The sequence below is a fragment of the Sebastes umbrosus genome, chromosome 6 (assembly GCF_015220745.1).
Source record: "Sebastes umbrosus isolate fSebUmb1 chromosome 6, fSebUmb1.pri, whole genome shotgun sequence".
Lineage (NCBI taxonomy): Eukaryota > Metazoa > Chordata > Actinopteri > Perciformes > Sebastidae > Sebastes > Sebastes umbrosus.
Genome location: NC_051274.1, coordinates 3,748,625 through 3,767,529, shown reverse-complemented (window position 1 = coordinate 3,767,529; position 18,905 = coordinate 3,748,625). Strand labels below are relative to the sequence as shown.

The window sequence follows — 18,905 nt, the reverse complement described above, 5'->3', positions numbered from 1 at the left end:
TCCTCAAGACTGCACTAATTTTAATGACAAGAGATTTTAGTTGGCTATGAGTTAGGCCAGTCTATCTTAGACAGCAACATTTACTATTAGCTGCAAAAACCAAACTTTGTACACATCTTGTCTTATTATTTAATTGAAAAACATTACAGTAAACTATGTGACATTTGGTCACCATACATTTGCAAGACAATTCAGTGATAGGGAATATGTAACATGAAGAGCAATCCACACTTAGGAAACATTTGCACAAAAAAAAAGGTGTGACAGTTTTAATATAATCACTCTTCACTATCCAGGGGAAAAGAAATTAAGAGTGAATCCGTGGTTGGAATATACAAGGGCACCATTGGCTGTATGCTGTGTAGGTTGGGGGGCATCAGTAGTTACAAGAAGACATTCATCAGGTCACGGAGTCATAGTCAGGGTGTTTTTCCTCTTAGAGTCCCGCCGTGGGAACGGCACAAAGCTCTTCACCTCTCTGAAGCATAACCCTGTGGGGCAAAAGGGGAAAACCATTTGTTTTCTGCATGTCTACAGCTCCAATAATAATTTAAACAGAAAGTCACGGCATATTTCATTATAGCATGAATTATTAATTACCACATTAACAGAAGCCCTGCATCAGGGTGTTTGTGTAGTTATAAATCATTCAATATGGCCAACATGGTAAACACTTAAAAGGAAATGTCCACTTCTACCATTTGAAAAGCATGATAATAATACAGTTCCACAGTTTACTGTATCCACTATGAGACAACTTTATTACTTCTGTTTATATGTTTCTCATATAACAAAAAACAAATATGAATAAAAGTCTCTTTTCTGAGAAATTTGTAAAATGACTGTACTGTAATATATAATTAGTATTAATATTAATATTACTGTAATATGTATCTGGCTATAAATGAGACTATAACATGTGAATTCTGTGAGATCTGTAAATGAGAGGTACATACTAGGGCTGTCAATCGATTCAAATAGTTAATCGCGATTAATCGCATGACTCTCCATAGTTCATAGCTCACAGGTACTGCATTTAGCGTAAAAAATATGCTCAAATCATAACATGGCAAACTGCAGCCCAACAGGCAACAACAGCTGTCAGTGTGTCAGTGTGCTGACTTGACTATGACTTGCCCCAAACTGCATGTGATTATCATAAAGTGGGCATGTCTGTAAAGGGGAGACTCGCGGGAACTCATAGAACCCATTTTCATTCACATATCTTGAGGTCAGAGGTCAAGGGACCCCTTTGGAAATGGCCATGACAGTTTTTCCTCGCCAAAATTTGCAGCAAGTTTGGAGCGTTATTTAAACTCCTTCACGACAAGCTAGTATGACATAGTTGATACCAATGGATCCCTAAGATGGTATAGTTTCATATGATCCCAGTATCTTCACTCTAGCTCTAAAACTGAGCCCCCTACAACCTAATAATAGCAAGTTGCGTTAAGGCATTAAAAAAAATTGTGGCGTTAAAACACAATTTGCATTAACACGTTATTGCATTAACTTTGACAGTCCTAATACATACGCAATTAGTGTATAGCACACTACTCAAACCTGCACATTGATCATATTATGGCAGTTCCTTTCAATAATGTTTGCTTATTGATTTTCGCTTACGCTTCCACTCTTCCAGGGTCAATGTGGCGTTGTCGTGGCTGTCATCGTATGGCGCAGGCTCAGGTAAGTCGTCTGGGTCCCTTAGGCAGTCAAAATACGGGTGCTCAAGAGCTAGTTCTGCTGTGGGTCTCTCGTCTCCGTCCAGAACCAGCATCTTCTCCAGCAGGTCGATACCTGCAAACAGTAGAACAAAATAATGCAACTAGTTGATCATAACAGAAAAACCATCCAATTGTACATGTCAATGTTTTAAAACGTTTTTACTGACATTAGCCATACGGCAGGTTGCTGCAAGCTTTTATTAAATTTAGCATACAAGTCCGAAGTACTGTTTTTGTGCCTAAAAGTTACTATGAGGAACTTTTAACTGGTTATGAAACAGTCTCAATTCAGTACTGACGCCTCTGTATGACCCATATAAGTAAACAAGACCCTCAGCAGCTATTTCTATATAGTTATTCTTAATGGTTGTCATCTGTGCCAACGAGTCCAGTTCCAGCAAATCAGGCGAAATCATGCAGGTACACCAGGAAACTCCTTCAGCTCAGACTCCAATGGGGCCTCTGGAGCTCCGGTGGGAAGTGGAGAGCTTCACGCTCGGCAGCTGCACCTCCTCCTCCTTTGGCCAGGAGCAGAGCTTCACCTCGATGCTCTGCCGGTCCCCGCTGGGAGCCAACACCGACACCACGCTGCTGGATGCCTAAGGCCGTATCGCTGGGCCTGCTGGAGGGAAGGGAGGCATGGGAGAACCAGAACCAGGACTGAGCGGGACAGACTGTCAGACCCTGCTGCAGTAAAATAAGAGGTTTTCTAAAGGGACTCTGGTGCTAGGAAACACTACCGCTTTTGTCCACAGGGACCGCCAAAATCGACACTAAAATGAAAATTCCTCGTAGTAACTTTAATGTAACTAAGCCGTTTCCAAAAGATACGAAAAGAAGAAATCGCTACTGAGTAATAATACTGACAGATACATAAAATGTACAACTTAGAGAATTTCTCCTGTTCTTGACCTACCTGCTAACTAGCTTTCGTGAACAAAGAAAGTCATTACAGTGTTACATCATTCAAAGACAGAAAGTAACAAAATGAACATTATAAGCAAATGAAACAGATGATTACTTCAACAACAAACATTTGATGCCCAACTGCTGTGGTGGACCAGCACTGTGAGAGTAGTGAAAGACTGTACTTGTACTACATGTGTCTCAAGTGTCATAAAAGGTAAAAAATGAAAATTTGTAGACCAGTCGAGCTGTTGCTAAACTCACCCTTTGCACTGGCTCTGGGGAACAACGTTGAGAAGTCTTTTCTGGGATGGCGTGGAAGGGCCTTGATATAACTTTTGGCCTGTTAAAAAGATAAACGAGAAATGAAATTAAGCATCAAAATATAAATGAAAATATTCTTCAAAGACATCACTTGATTGTTAGATATTAGTGTATGTGTGAATGACAAATCAACTGCTTCAGTCTGCAGATGATACAGGTGTTCCTGTAAAATTCAATGAATCATTCAATCATCTAACTTACTTTGCTGAAGTTGAAAGATATTCTGTACTAATTTCATTGTATGCTCTAGTCTGCACCTTGCAATAAATTAAGTATGTGAAACGGACAGTACCACTGAGCTTAAGTCCAGGTAAGCAGTATGTATAGAGGTTGGTGTACATTTCATTCCATTCATTATGTGTGTTATTATAGTGTGATAATAATATACAGATTAATTTATAATTCAGTCGTTGTTTCTTGGTTTTATAAAAAGAAAAATACTGAAAAGGTTAAGAACTTAACTTGTTTCAGATTGACTGTAAAGACACATGTTTAAGCTATTACTTGTGGTGCCCTATGAATAAAATTAATAGTTCTATGATTCATTTCAATGTCTTTAAATAACCTTTAATAACTGTCATTTTCCATTACCCCTTCCTGCTACATGGCTTTGTTAATGATCTGACTTTTCCTCTAGTGCCACCCTCAGGACAAATTATATATTTGTAGTCCCACTACGGTTGAAGTTAAAAGGTATAATCCATCCATCATCTGCAACCCATTATCCCGTTAGGGGCCGCGGGGGGCTGGAGCCAATCCCAGCTGACCTTGGGTGAAGGCGGGGTTCACCCTGGACAGGTCACCAGCCTATCACAGGGCTGACACATAGAGACAGACAACCATTCACACTCACATTCACACCTACGGGGCATTTAGAGTCAACAATGAACCTAACCCGCATGTCTTTGGACTGTGGGAGGAAACCGGAGAACCCGGAGAAAACCCACGCTAACAGGGGGAGAACATGCAAACTTCACACAGAAGGGCCCCAAGCCGGATTCGAACCTCTTGCTGTGAGGCGACAGTGCTAACCACTGCACCACCGTGCAGCTCTTAAAGGTATAATATGCAAGAATTTCTTAAAAAACAATGTATAGACTGATACATAAATAATCCCTCTCAATCATCACTTAAGCCCCACTAGAAGTGTGTGGTGGTGTCTGTATTTACAGAGACCCTGTCCTCTGTCACTGTCAGGATGCTTCTGGGCTTCAGAAACAGCCTTTGGGCCCCACGTAACAGCGCGCAGGGTGTGCAGCCCATCCAGGTTGTCAAACACAGACGCTTTGTCACGCCCACCAGCATCTGATGCCGAGGCACAAGCATTATACATCGATCGGCACAAGTTTACCTCGCCACCTTTACCTCTGTCGGATACAAAGCGGCCGTATTTCACAGATGAGAATGGGTTCTGTGTCTTATGTACATGTGCTCCAGACAGTTTAAAAAAACATCCCACTCAAACTGTAGTTTCATCACATACATTTATATTAATGACATACACAAACTGTGATTTGTCCTACCTCTGGACTGTCCAGCTTCTGTACGAACTCTGGTCCTGGTACTCCAGTCACTTTCATGATCTGAGTCAGCTGGTCCATGTCTGGTAAAAAAGGCTTACAATCAAGGATTTTTTTAACCTGGGATGTCCTGGTGATCCAATAAAACATAAAACAGAATAATAAAGGAAACTGAAAGCGGACAGCCTTATTTGCTAGTAGACGCTATAAATCAGTAGTGCCTCAAGTGCAAAACAGGTCATAAAAAGTAAATATAAAACATGCCGAAAAAGGATGTAATATAGTGCAGCAGTAGCTGTATTAGATGTTGCCTGAAGAAACGTGTTTTTGCTGCATGTAATATACTGTGATTGCCTTTTTCTGTTCCATTCTGCACCTGATTTATAGAGCCCATCATAAAACTGTCACGGTTTAATCGAGTGGCTTTAATCACCATTATTATTTCAATGATTTAATAACGTGATATCAAAATTTGATGTTTCCATTTGGGAATCATACAGTAAATTTACATTTCTGTATAATGAAACTTATGTAATTATTAGAGCTGTCAAAGTAAACGCGACAATAAAGCGCAAATTTGTTTTAACTGCAGTAGTTTCTTTAACGCATCTTGTAGTTTTTATGTTGTAGCGGGGCTCAGTTTTAAAGCTAGAGTGAAGATAGAGGCATCATATGAGATGCCTAAGGAATCCATCGGTACCAACCATGTCATACTAGCTTGTCACACATGAGGCTAAATAACGCTCCCTAGTTACGCAAAATTTAGGCGAGGAAAAACTGGCATGGCCATTTTTAAAGCGGTCCCTTGACCTCTGACCTCAAGATATATGAATGAAAATGGGTTCTCTGGGTACCCATGAGTCTCCCCTTTACAGACATGCCCACTTTATAATGATAACATGCAGTTTTGGGGCAAGTCATAGTCAAGTCAGCACACTGACACACTGACAGCTGTTGTTGCCTGTTGGGCTGCAGTTTGCCATGTTATGATTTGAGCATATTTTTTTAATGCTAGATGCAGTACCTGTGAGGGTTTCTGGATGACATTTGTCATTATTTTGTGTTGTTAATTGATTTCCAATAATAAATATATACATGCATAAAGCAGCATATTTGCCCACTGCCATGTTAATAAGAGTATCAAATACTTGACAAATCTCCCTTTAAGGTACATTTTGAACAGATGAAAAATGTGCGATTAATTTACGATTAATCACGATAAACAATGGATAAACATGCGCTTAATCGCGATTAAGTATTTTAATCGATTGACAGCCCTAGTAACTATCTAGCATTGCAACAGGCTTCAGAAGTTACAAGTCCAGTAATCGAACAAGGCCGATGAAAGGATACAGTCTCTCCCTTTGAAAAGGGTTTTTCCGTTGATCATTTCTGCCATGATACAGCCCACCGACCAGATGTCCACTAGAATAAAAAAGGAAAAAAAGAACATGAGAACCCAGGGAGAATACACGTTCCTAAAGTGTGTTTAACTTAAGCTCAGTGCAGCACAAATGAGGTAGGTGGCATTTATATGCCAGAGCAAAGTTCCTAGTCACGGAGTGCAGAATCTCTTGTGCTGTTTATATTGGGGAACACTTGGTGAGTAATAGTCTTACGAAAGGGGTAAACATTGCCAGAGTTGCCTTCTGTGCTACATCCCATCCTGTGGATGCTGTTTACAAAATGACAAACCACTATCTCCTAAAGAAACATAAATCCTGGGAAAGTCAGCTTCATTGCGGCGACAGCTCTGTCATTGAGTCTCAGCCCTATCAGGCTGCTGTCAGGCCCATCTTTGTCAACTGCTAACAGATTAAGGGCAAAACAGATTTATTGTCAAAATGACACCCGTGGCTTCAAATGCATTTCACACACCAACAGCAGGATTACAAAAAACTGCTGACCCATAAAATACCATACAGGCTTTAAGAAAGAAATCCCCCCGTAACTGGAGTTGGGATGTTTTCACACGACAAACAGCAAACAGTTTACAGCACCGACAGGCCAACTCAATACTGAGACGACAGCGAGGACGGAGGTAAGAATATGTAATGGCTACGATTGTCTTGCCAGTCTGGGTGTAGTGCATCCAGTTCAGAATGACCTCAGGCGCCCGGTACCAACGAGTCACCACGTAGCCTGTCATCTCAGCGTCAGTGCTGCGAGCCAAGCCGAAGTCCAGGATCTGCATCGTAAGCAAAGGAACTGATCACAATCTGGAAAATGAACACTATACATAACAGTTCATCTGTTAAGTTCATTATTGTTTGGTATGGTGTTTGATTTTTACATGCACGTCCAACTGTGTTGACAATGAATGGACATAAAGACTGATATTGTCCATAATGGTTCCAATGTTTAAAGGGGACATATTATGCTCATTTTCAGGTTCATGCTTGTATTTTGGGTTTCTACTAGAACATGTTTACATGCTTTAATATTCAAAAAACACATTATTTTTCTCATACTGTCTATCTGAATATACCTGTATTCAAGCTGTCTGAAACACTCCGTTTTAGCGCATTACAACGGAATGGCAACGGAATTGCGTTGCTAGGCAACAGCTTGGGTCCATGTTTACATCCTGTCAGCTGATGTCATTCACATACACTGCAACAGGAAATAAACTGGGACACATTTAGTATGTTTACGTTTAAAACTGTGAAATGGTCTTAATATTGTAGATTTGTGGCATCACAAATGGACAGAAATCCTAAGGGCTTGTTTCAAACGCACAGTTTCTGAATACGGGCTGTGTGTATTTCTCCATGGATTGAGTGTCTTGATACTTTCACAGCATTTATGTATCACTTAAACCTGCTTTATAATATAAAAGACATGAAAAACTCACTTTTTACAATATGGGACCTTTAAGATATTTTCATACATCAATAACATTATCTTAAAGGGGACATATCATGAAAGGACATTTTTTTCAGTGCTTGTGCACATACATTTAGGTATCTGGAGTGCCTACCAACCAAGCGGTGACCTCCGATGCTGCGGAAGTGCCAAAAACTGCAGTTCCTCAAATGGCCACTTGAGGCTGACTCCAAAAGCGAGTCAATCCCCATAGACTCCCTCATGTTAAAGTGCCCAATTTTACAGCAGAAATAAACATCCTGATCAAAAAAACGGTTTTGGTCTCTGTAGTTAAAGCCCCCATTTATGTCAACTGTACAGGGGTTGAATTTTTATATAAGGCTCAAAAGTTCTGCATAACTGAGGGCGTGGCAGCTTTGAGTAACAGGTGCGGCTGTACCAGGTCGCTAGCTGCTACAGTAGCTGTCTGCTCTGCTGCGTCACCCAGGTCCGCCTCAGCTCCACTGACAATCCACCTCTTTGCCCTATTTTTGGATTATCCGGGAGTCGTCACTGCCAAGATGGCGACGGCCAGAGCTACCCACTTTGAGCTTCACGACAGCTCTTCAGAAACCTATGGGTGACGTCATGGAGACTACGGCCATATTTTATACAGTCTATTCTATACCAACCTACAAACTGTGAAATACAACAAGCCAGTCACATTTTTGTGGGCTGCCTAGATTAGAAAACATGTGATTCAACAAGCCATTCAGATTTGGCTCCCCTTCCTTTGTCACATGCAGGCTCATTAGAATATATACCGCCCACAGCTTGAGAACTGCATTTGCAAAGATGCGCCATATTTTTCTTGCGAGCCAATCAGAGCAGACTGGGCTTTTTCGGGAGGGGGTCTTAAAGAGACAGGCGCTAAATCGGAGCATTTCAGACAGAGAATACAGGTATATTCAGACGGCATATATGAGAAAAATAATGTGTTTTTAGAACATTAACGCATGTAAACATGTTCTAGTAGAAACCCAAAATACAAGTATGAACCTGGAAATGAGTATAATATGTCCCCTTTAAAGGTACTAAATACGATATTGGGAGCATTTCTATTGCCTCTCAGTGGCTTTCAACATGGTGATGGCGAGCCACAGCTCGTGGCTAACAGCGCTAAACAGTGCAAACAACGGCAAACTGTGCTAACAGTGTTAACCTGAAGGGGGAACCGCACCTTTGGTGCTAGGCTTTTGCAATGCCGCCGTAGGTCATGAATGGCATTTTCAGCTGTAACTGCTGTATGAGAGCAGTGCAGAGAGCTGTTGTGAGCTAGCCAGTGGGGCACGCTCACATGCATGAACATGCACTAAGAGCATGCACGGCCAGCCTGGCGATGACGACACACGCTTGGAGGGAAGAGCAACTTCATTCTCAGCTCGGGTACACATTACTCCTCTATATCTTTACATAACAAATACTTGTTTGTTGCTATATTAATGCTCTGGATATCGAATTTGGCACCTTTAACACACATATGTGTTCCTACATTAACATTTTCAGAGCCACATTTAAGTAACAATCAAATCTGTCTAGTAACTAAAACAACTGTCCATATCCATATCCAATCCATATCCTGTTTCCCGTATTTTGCTAATTCGATAATATATCTTTTATCACTTTTTTAGTACCTGCTGAAACCTGTTATTTTGCTGCTGCTGCAGCAGCCCTATCATTTCAGATCTGTCATGTTTTCTATTGTAATCCTTAGGAGTACAAACCTTCAGTTCACAGTCTTGGTTTACAGCCAAGTTTCCAGGCTTAAGATCCTGTAAAAGAAAATGAGCTGAGTGATGGTTACTCATTGCACATAGTGATTATTAACAGCAAATGATAGTGTTTTGTGCTGTGCAGTATCAAAACTGGGACCGGAAAGAGCCTTAGTGCTTGTAGTTCGTGTGGCTCAGCTGTATGCCTCGATGCCTGAACACTGTGGGGATTTTTTAAACGAGGATTCAAATGGTGTGGCTCAACGCTAAGCTGACTATAGGACTCACACTGCAGCATTTCTGCAGCGTAACTCATAAAATACTGTGACATAACGTGTGGTAAGTGTGGCACTGTCACTGAGTGTTGATAACACCTTGACTGCAGGAATTACAAGAGTAATAGCAGGGTAACACTGACTGTGCATGATCATATTTTCTACAGTCTAAACACACACACGCACACACACGCACACAATTAACTGATCTCAAACAAATTTCACAGCTCAACTAACACAGGGCACTAATAGCTTAGTAAATAATTAGCATAATCGATAAATAGGTTATGATCAAACCGTGAAAAAGTTACGATTCCCAGACAAATCTTCATAACAGAGTGAACAATAGTGTGTTTGTAAACCTGCTACTTCCCTGCTAGATGTCACACTAGATGACTCTCCCTCCCCCGTTCCATTGCATTTACTTCACAACAAATGGTTGCCAGTTCCGTTGCACAACCTGCATATTTTATGGTTGAGTGGAATGACTGTCATGTCCAGTGATGAATCTTTCCTGGTAGAGTCATTAAGTCATTTTGCAACATCTTGGTACCTACATTAGGTGTGTGTGTGTGTGTGTGTGTGTGTGTGTGTGTGTGTGTTTGTGTGTGCAGAGCGGCATGCACATCCCCTCCCATGCTGCTGGAGATACATTGTTTGAGGGAACTACTGTATAACGCTGGCTAACTGGACGCAACCGTCACTAATGCGAAGATTCTAACGTAGCTCCTCAGGTATCGAAGCTGTAATTTTTCACATTTTGACAATCTAACCGGTGACAACACATTAGTTCAGCTTGTAAGGACTATGGCTGTTGTTGGTAGTTGTTGTTGGTTTTATTTAAATATGCCGAGTTGTAATTTTATGGGTTATTGTTGTTAGGACGATTAAACTAATATGTGCTAACGTCAGTTGTCACTTGTTGCCACGGTAAATATTCACTTACTCTGCAGCCTGATGGAGACACCGGTGTCAGTGTGGCCAGGCATGGCAGAGGCTGTATTTTTATTTGGCACCTTTCTAAAAGTTTTGCGGATATATTCTTTTTTTTTTTTTTTATTATTTGTTTTCATAAAAATGTCATCAATAACACCTTTAACAGTAGATGTTGCAGGTTGAAATCCTGCACAAATGAGTACCTGTTGTTGTCTTCGGAAAACAAGAATTTAAAAGAATGTTTTGTATTCTTTCAACATTTTAGATCGTCCAAGAGATAAGAAGCCATTAATATCAGCCTGATATGTAAGTGCTCTATTGATATAAGCCTACTTTCCCTAATCAACACACACCCACTTGGCACTGCTGCTAACGGGTGTGACCTAACATCTCCAGACATGCAGTCAGACATCAGCGAGTCAACTCATCCTACCTGTTCGGGCAGGGTTTGATTTGACAGATTCAAATCAACATTCCCATGTATTCCCATTACAGGAAGAAGTGCATGTGCACTATCTGTCTTTTCTTAATACTAGCCTGTACAGATACATTTATCATAGACCAACTCATTGTTTCAGGATAAAGCTTTTTCCTTTTTTTTTCCCTTTACCTGAGCTGGAATGTCAACTCTCTACAGTGAACATTTGACCTGTACTTACCCTGTGGATGATTCCAGCCTTGTGAATGTACTGCAGAAAGGGAGAGATAGAGTAGGGAGCAGGCATTTTTTATTGCAGTCACATCCAAAATGTATGCATTTATTATAGTGCATCAATCTGTGTCTTTCCTTTTTCAAATAATTTAAAACCTTTTCTACTATTCTATAATGGTGTATAATTGTGTTACATATTGACTCATTTAAAGGTAGGGTTAGTAATGCTGAGAAACTAGCAAGAGTACAATAGATTAAAAAAATAATCCAACTGAAAAACCGAGCCCAGCGTTGCCAACTCTTTACCAATGAAGGTAGCGAGCAGCACTAGCTCCAAAAGTCCCTAAATCTAGCGAGAAAATCCCCAAGTTGGCAACAACGAACATGGCTATTGTTAAGGGCTGACCTAAATGCTTCAAGCTTCGACCGTTGCCATCATATTTGACCTCCAAATCACTACTTGAATGGTTTTTAATCTTAATTTAATTTCTTATATACAAGTATGTAATAATACTGTATAAATCCCCAAATAGCGCTTGAAATAAGGAATAATCCCACAACATTATCAATTATTCATATTCAACATTAGTTATTCTCAGACGGATATTGCTGTTTGTTGTGTATAGAGGTGCATGTGTTGAGCGGAAGCGTCACTGTCCCGGGCACTAAAACGGGGGAAATGGAGACTGACAGACAGAAGAACATGTCAGTCTGCCGCGCCGCACTGCTCCACGAAGCTTCGAATACCTTCAAATATTTCTCACCGAAGCCCAAAAAAGGGTATTCGGGACAGCCCTACTGTTGTTAGTACTCACAGCTGTCAAGCTAGCAAGCTTGTGAAGGACTCCGGTGACGCACAATGCATGCACGCGCCAAAGTGCCCGTCCAATCATTTCATTTGGGCCAAATAAATGATTGGATGGGTTTATTTTTTTTTATTGTCAGAGTATTTGATTTATTGATTGCTGTCCGGATGTAATGAGAATGGACAGCACTACACTACCAACCCTACCTTTAAGGCACAAAAAGTTGACTCCCCACTGCACCCTTCATGATATGTATAGATGCATGAAATTAAAGTGCACACTATACACACTATAATTCTGGCATGACATGTTACATGATAACCTTCGAGATGCTTCAATATAAAACTGAAAGGTTGGCTCACCCTGAGTCCACAGAGCATCTGGTAGACGAGAAACTGGACTTTGTCTTCTGTAAGATTCCCTCGCACCTTCGACAGGTCAGTAAACATGTAAGGCATCACCAGGTAGCTGAGGAAAAGAGAGGGAGAGAGAAGCGAGAGAATGAATGGAAAGAGGTGATTACCTCTACTGAACAGTCTACACAAGCTTTATTCAGTCAAAGATCACAACTAATGCACAAGACAAAGCTTTTCTTTTTGCTGTTTCCACACCCTGTTAATGCTGTGATCCAGGAAGTTTTAGACTTTGATAGAGGAGATTAGGATGCTCGTGTATGTTTATGTAAAACTCGTGTTTGTACGACCTTCAATACTCTTCCTCTTTGCACTATCCTCTGAATTTGCTGCTGCAAAAGTCCAAATATGCACTTCAATGTATTCCTCTTACCAGCACACTAAACTTCAATTAAATCGATATTTTAACTGTGTTATGCTATATAATTATTCATTGATAAATGGCAAAATAAAATGAATAAATGTTTTATTTTCACATTATAAATGGTCAGTTATACTTACTGTAAAGTTGCTCATTTTAGTGTGTACAGTACTTTGTGCTGTTCATCAAAGTTCAACCAATAAAATGTAGGTCATTGTTCTTCAGTTCTCTTGACACAGTGAGTGCAGGGACCAATAAGATCATGATACCTATGTGGTAACAGTTTAGGGAAGGTCCTTTTTACTTTTTTAACATGACAATGCCCCTGTGCACAAAGCCAGGCCCGTAGAGCAATGGTTCTCAGAGTTTGGTGTGGAAGCACTTGATTGGCCTGCACAGAGCCCTGACCTTTAGGACGGGGCCCAACATTAGCAGCTGACCTCACTAATACTCGAGTGGCAGAATGGGAGTAAAATCCCTGTGGCCATGTTCCAAAATCTTGTGAAAAGCCTCCACAGAAGACTGGAGGCTGTTATAGCAGCAAACTAATGTCCATGTTCAATATTCACACATGGGTGTAATATTTAGGCGAGTGTTTCCCAACCTGGGGTCCGGGCCAAAGATCACAGGGGGGGTGCGCCAGGGTTTGTCTGCTCTGAGGTTGTCAAAATGAGATTTGCACATGTACACCTAAAATCACAATAATACACTTACTGGATATTTTCTATACAAAAGTCTGTATATGAAACTATTTAAAATGATCTATTTGTTTGATACTTAGTAAGCCACATTCTGTTTAAATCCAGTGTTTGTGCACAGTTGCAGATAAAGATCAGGCTACACTAATATTATTAGTATTATACTATTTGTAGAATTCCAGTGGTGCCGCGTAGGATTGTTTCCGACTCCTGTGATCCAAACATTTCTGATAAATCCAGAACTTTGTAAAGGCCAAAAGTTAAAATTTATCAGAATTTTTCAGCTTTTCTTAGCTACAAGTAGGGGAGGCTGCAAGGAAAATAGGTTGGCTACCACTGATTTAGGCGTCCACATACTTCTGACCACATAGTGTATGACATTACAGTGGACCTTTGCATCGACATGTCCATACTTTTTGTCCAGAGCCCGTACCTGTCCTAGAAAGAGGCATTGCCTGTTTCTGCCTGAGGGCTTTGCTTAATATGGTGAACATTACTCACAAGTCTTGGATGTCATCGAGGCTTGAGGAAGGTGAAAACACATCAAGAAGTCCTATCACCTGGTTGGAATGAAAGAGCGAGAGGACAAATACAGAGACATGGGAGCAGACGTGAGGAGCTGAAGTATCTACAGGATATCATCATATCTAAAATGCAAAATGATTATGCTATTTAACGGCCCAAAAAAACAAAAGTCAAATCTACATTCGGTTAAAGGTGTTAAATTCGATATCCACAGCATTAATATTACAGCAAACAACTATTTGCTATGTAAAGGTATAGCGGAGTAATGTCTACCTGAGCAGAGAATGAAGTCACTCTCTCAGTGTGTGGTAATCAGAGTAGGGCTGTCGCAATAAATATTGCAATATTGCAGTATTATTGCAATACAATACAACAACAATAATGGAGAAATTATTACACATAGACCGGCGGGTCCATCCTTTCTCCCTACATGACATCCCATCATCCATAGCGAGTTCTCTACCTTGTGCCGACATGATATGAGCTGAAATAAATGCTGCACCTCATTTCCCTTCTTTGTTCTGCATTTAACAGCAAACATTATAATAACAATATTTCATTTGTTCCTCTTTGCCATTTAAAAAGCAACAATATACATAATAATATCCTAAAAATAAAGCTTATTTATACTGAACTAACATCAGTATAGCTTAAGTAATTTGCAACAAAAAGAAATTGCAGTAATACCGCATATCGCGCTGTTGAGCCGATCATTATCCCCGTAGGGGAAATTCCTTCACTGCGACAGCCTTAAATCTGAGCTTCACTGTGCTTTGTTGACAAAGCCAGGCCGGACGCGCGCTTTTAGTGCATTTTAGTGCATTTTAGTGCATTTGAGCGTGCCCCACTGGCTAGCTCACGGCCGCTGCTCTGCAATGCTCTCATATGGCGGTTAAGGCTGATAACGCCATCCCGACCGATGGCGCCGTCGCGGAAGCGTAGCACCCACCCTCCGGTTCCCCTCTCAGGGAAACACTGTTAGCTCTGTTAGCACTTTTGCTGTTGTTTGCACTGTTTAGCGCTGTTAGCACCATTAGCTGTGAGCTGCGGCTCGCCGTCACCATGTTGAGAGCCGTTGAGAGGCAACAGAAATGCTCGCCGTATTTAACACCTTTAAAAAGGAAGAATGAGATGTGGGTTTTATCTACTCACGTTTTCATGCTTCATGTGTTTGAGCAGCCGGAGCTCTCTGTAGGCCCTCTTAGCAAAGATCTCTGACTGGAAGGGCCTGTGGAGCTTCTTAATGGCCACTTTCTCTTTAGTCTTCTCATTTATGGCTGAGCTGTGATGAATAATGGAAAAAAACAAGCCATTAGCTTTGCACTCTGAGTCTGCCTTCTAGTATCACTATGATTTCACTCTTCTGAAGTCAGGGGGAGCAGCGAGAAAAATGACAGGACGGTCTATTTTGAGGTTTCACTCTCGTCTAGAAGCGAATTAAACCATACGACAGAAAGAGGCTCTCAGATGGAGGTACTGTATGTGGGACTCATTCTCTAACTGAGTGGGGGGGAGTCTGTGGTTTATTGAGCATGAACATGTAAATGTTTGGCAACTCGTGATGTGCTCGTCTGCAGTGATCTGCAGGGCACCAACTCGTAGGAGGACAGGCTTGTTAGGCTATTTGGAGGCACATCCACCAACACATATTACACACATCACTTGTGCATAGTGCTGTGGCCAACGCTGATGCACTAATGCAGGATATTAACGTCAATTATACATGCAGCAGCTGATCCATACCAGACAAGCACCCGCAACAAAATACAGTACATCTCACTCATACCTTAGTTATGAAACTGTTGGTTATGTTTCCGTTTGTGATTTCCCACAAAACGATTTATGAAAGATGTGCAATTTGGCAAGATTACAGATAGGCCTAATGGAAGTGGCTTGATCCAAGTTCATCAGATGGTGCTTCTTTGAAAGGTCAGACATTTTAAGCTCTAACAGTCCATCACTCCCACACTATAATGCTTTAAAACTCTGGTAACCACAGTTAGCAGGCCGATATCTGCAGCTCGGACAACAGTAGCGACAAAGTCCACTATGATAGATCTCCTTCCCAAGGATTGCAAAATGTTTCACCTCGTTATCGGCCTCATTGGTCAGTCAGTGTACACAGACGCATGATCTGTAAACACCCTCAATGGGATAAATAACAAAGCTGAGTGTGGCCTCACATCAAAACTGAAATTTTTTTCTGAATAAATGTGGAAAATGAATATGTAGAATCTGTGCAATGGAATTACAAAATGATCCCATTTGTGGTGCCACAATTTACAAAAATGTTATATGTTATAGTATGGATAATGACATGTAACACAATTTCTTATAGCTGCAATGGAAAAAGAATAAATAGAAGTAACAACGTGATTGTGACTGACTAAAGTGCGTGTGGTCTATTGCACCACAGTAATGAGATGAGAGCACGGTGGTGGCAGGGCAACAAGGTCATGTACTCTGTAAAGATAAAAGGGTTTTAGTATTCACCATAATTACATATTTTCAAGTATAGAGAAGAAGGCTTTGGACAACAAATTAGACTTTGGTTGCGTCCGAAATTCCACATCAACATGCTATTTAGTACGCTTAAACAGTATGTGAGAATTTTTAGTATGTCTGGAATATAGTATGAAACCAATAGCAAAGAATGTAAATTGCCAAGAACTGAAAGTCAGTTGTTCGTTTCGTTGCAACATCAGCGCCCAGCAGCAAAGCTACGCTTCCGCCATTTTGGAATGAAAGCGACTACCGGACGCCAGAAAAACAGCCGCCTAAAAAGTGGCGTACAAAAATAAAACAAAATCATTTCTATTCTATCATCATATTCTACAGAGTCTGGCCTGTGTTGAATAATAAGATCATATAAATATAGTAAGCGTTTTCGGTCCAAAATGGCAGCAGCGGCTCAAAAAAACACAGGAGTTTTGTCTCTTCGCTTCTTTACTTTTTGCCGATAGTACGCTGACTGCATACTATTTCCGGTAAGATATTACAGTATGCAACGCTGAACACTACGGCGGCATAAATACCCCACGACAACTTTCACAGCAGACGTTGACGGACAGCCCTGTAACATCAATAAAGCTTCAATTTAACTTTAAGTGTAAGATTTCACTTTGCTAAGCGTAATATATATTGTAAGTTAATTCAGACTTTGATCCTCACAAACCGTCGTTTTGGTCACATGAGGGTTGGCACGGGTTACCATGGTTACACGTCTCCAACCGGCAAGGAGGCTCTCTGGAAGTGACGATGTAAATTACTGCTCAGTGCGTCCAAAAAGACACAATACTACCATTTATTCACGCAAAAGTATGTTGAACGATAGCACACATGTCGGGTATGTAGCGCACAGTATGCGATTTCGGAAGAAGCTTATAACGTAGGGAGATTACATTTTTCGATTTTTTTGTGATTTTTAAAACATTTTACAGAGATTGGTTCGTGGCTAGTCATAAATGTCTTAGGTCGGTGGAGTCAGTATTTCTAAAATCCTGGCTACGGCCCTGAGTGTAGGTTAACGATCCAAGCGTGTTTGTATAATGTTTGTATAAAACTTGACAGTAGCCTTGTATGTATGACAATTATAATTGTAGCAACTTTTACATACTTTGTCCCATCTGACTTGTTGAAAAAATTATTAGTAGTGTTACTTTAAAACGGATGGACTTTTGACCCTGGAACCCAAACCAATCAGCAGCTGTTTATGAATTATTTGTGGGCTGGAAGAGTCGATAGCATTTCCACTCATCCATCCAAAGATGCACTTTATGGTTTCCTCTATAGATCAGTGTTGACTAAATATTTTGCAAACAAGCTTAGCAATAGTATAGGGTATGATTTAAATAATAATGTTTCATTTATATTCTCATTATCTACCCAGGATCTTCCTCGCGATCAGTGTTTTGATACATTTGTTTTTCATTTGAATTTTTTTTTTTTTATGAAATCTTAAGACGTAAAAATGAAACACCAGAGTGTCCTTTGCAAGTGCCTTCATCATCATCAAGAAATGTTAAGTTATGATATATCACTAATAAATCACACTGTATCATATATAATAATAAACACTGACTGTATTTATCCAGTCAGCTGCGTAAACAATATGTAAGTCAATGATGTAGAGTGATGTTGGGTGTGTTCAGTGTATATTTACTCTATGTGCTTAAACAAACACATGAATGTTACAAGATCTTTCCACTGAAAGTTGTTTCCCTAATGGCCTGACACCTGACCCCCTAAATATTTCTGTCCACAAACTTCCATTGAATTCCTGTGCTATATATGTATACATACACATGCATAATGTGCATACATGTATTATGCATATTATCTGTTTCTGTGGCTTTCACAATGTATTTAAATGTACCTTGTGCGTGAAGAAATGAAAGTGGCCATCTTTAATATTGACTTTCACTATTATTGTACAGACAATTACATGGAAGTTTGTTATATGATATATAGTCTTCATGCTAACTAACACATGCTGCTCGGATGCGCTATGAGGCGTTCAGGTGTTAGAACTTGATAACATCACTGTGTGTGTGTGTGTGTGTGTGTAACGTCGTAGACTAGAGGATGTGTAACCGGGCCCACCAGCAGTCAGTGTGACGTTATCTACCGTGAATGAACGCCTGGCTCAGACTGAACACTATTCATACCCAGTCCGGTCCCAGTCTAGTACGACACACACACTAGACGCAGCGTAGAGAAGGTAAAGGACACTCACCACACGGTGCCGTACGCCCCGGTGCCTATTTGTTTGAGCCGGGTGTATTTCTCCGGGACTTCCCACACCGTGCTGTTGATCTCCTCCCGGGAGTAATGCGCCCGAGCCTCCATGGTTCAGAGGAGACAGCGAAGCTTGGGGGAGAAGTTCTCCTCTTGTTGAAAGAGCTGGCACTTACTCAGAACAAGGTGAAGCAAAACACACCGCTAGAGTACCAGACAACATGCCTCTACGGCTCACTTCCGGGAGAGGTTTTCAAAATAATATATCTGTTCGACATTAACTGTGTGGGAGTACAGAAACAAACCGCTGCGCAAAACCAGAGGCGGAGCTAGATGTTGGGAACACCCGGGGGCCCAGCCCTGAAACCAAAGGGGGGGTCCGAGGCGCATACAATTTCCAGCAGCTAGACCAGGGGTCTGCAACATGCGGCTCTTCAGCTCCTCTCCT

General features: G+C 40.9%; 1 protein-coding gene across 3 annotated transcripts; it reads right to left on the bottom strand.

Moving 5' to 3' along the window:
* Nucleotides 1-115: 115 nt before the first annotated feature.
* Nucleotides 116-18,702, bottom strand: mapk13 (mitogen-activated protein kinase 13). Of its 3 annotated transcripts, XM_037773072.1 has the most exons (12): nucleotides 18,456-18,697; nucleotides 14,873-15,002; nucleotides 13,697-13,755; nucleotides 12,086-12,191; nucleotides 10,925-10,954; nucleotides 9,067-9,114; nucleotides 6,551-6,665; nucleotides 5,831-5,902; nucleotides 4,481-4,560; nucleotides 2,898-2,976; nucleotides 1,627-1,800; nucleotides 116-491 (listed from the first exon to the last, which is right to left on the bottom strand). In XM_037773072.1, the coding sequence occupies exons 1-12, from the start codon at nucleotides 18,566-18,568 to the stop codon at nucleotides 406-408; spliced, it is 1,092 nt and encodes a 363-aa protein (XP_037629000.1). In that variant the 5' UTR covers nucleotides 18,569-18,697; the 3' UTR covers nucleotides 116-405. The 3 variants fall into 3 exon arrangements, with proteins under 3 accessions (XP_037629000.1, XP_037629001.1, XP_037629003.1); XM_037773073.1 differs by lacking the exons at nucleotides 116-491; nucleotides 1,627-1,800 and adding an exon at nucleotides 1,809-2,349 and having other exon boundaries at nucleotides 18,456-18,702; XM_037773075.1 differs by lacking the exons at nucleotides 116-491; nucleotides 1,627-1,800 and adding an exon at nucleotides 1,809-2,346 and having other exon boundaries at nucleotides 18,456-18,702.
* Nucleotides 18,703-18,905: the final 203 nt, after the last annotated feature.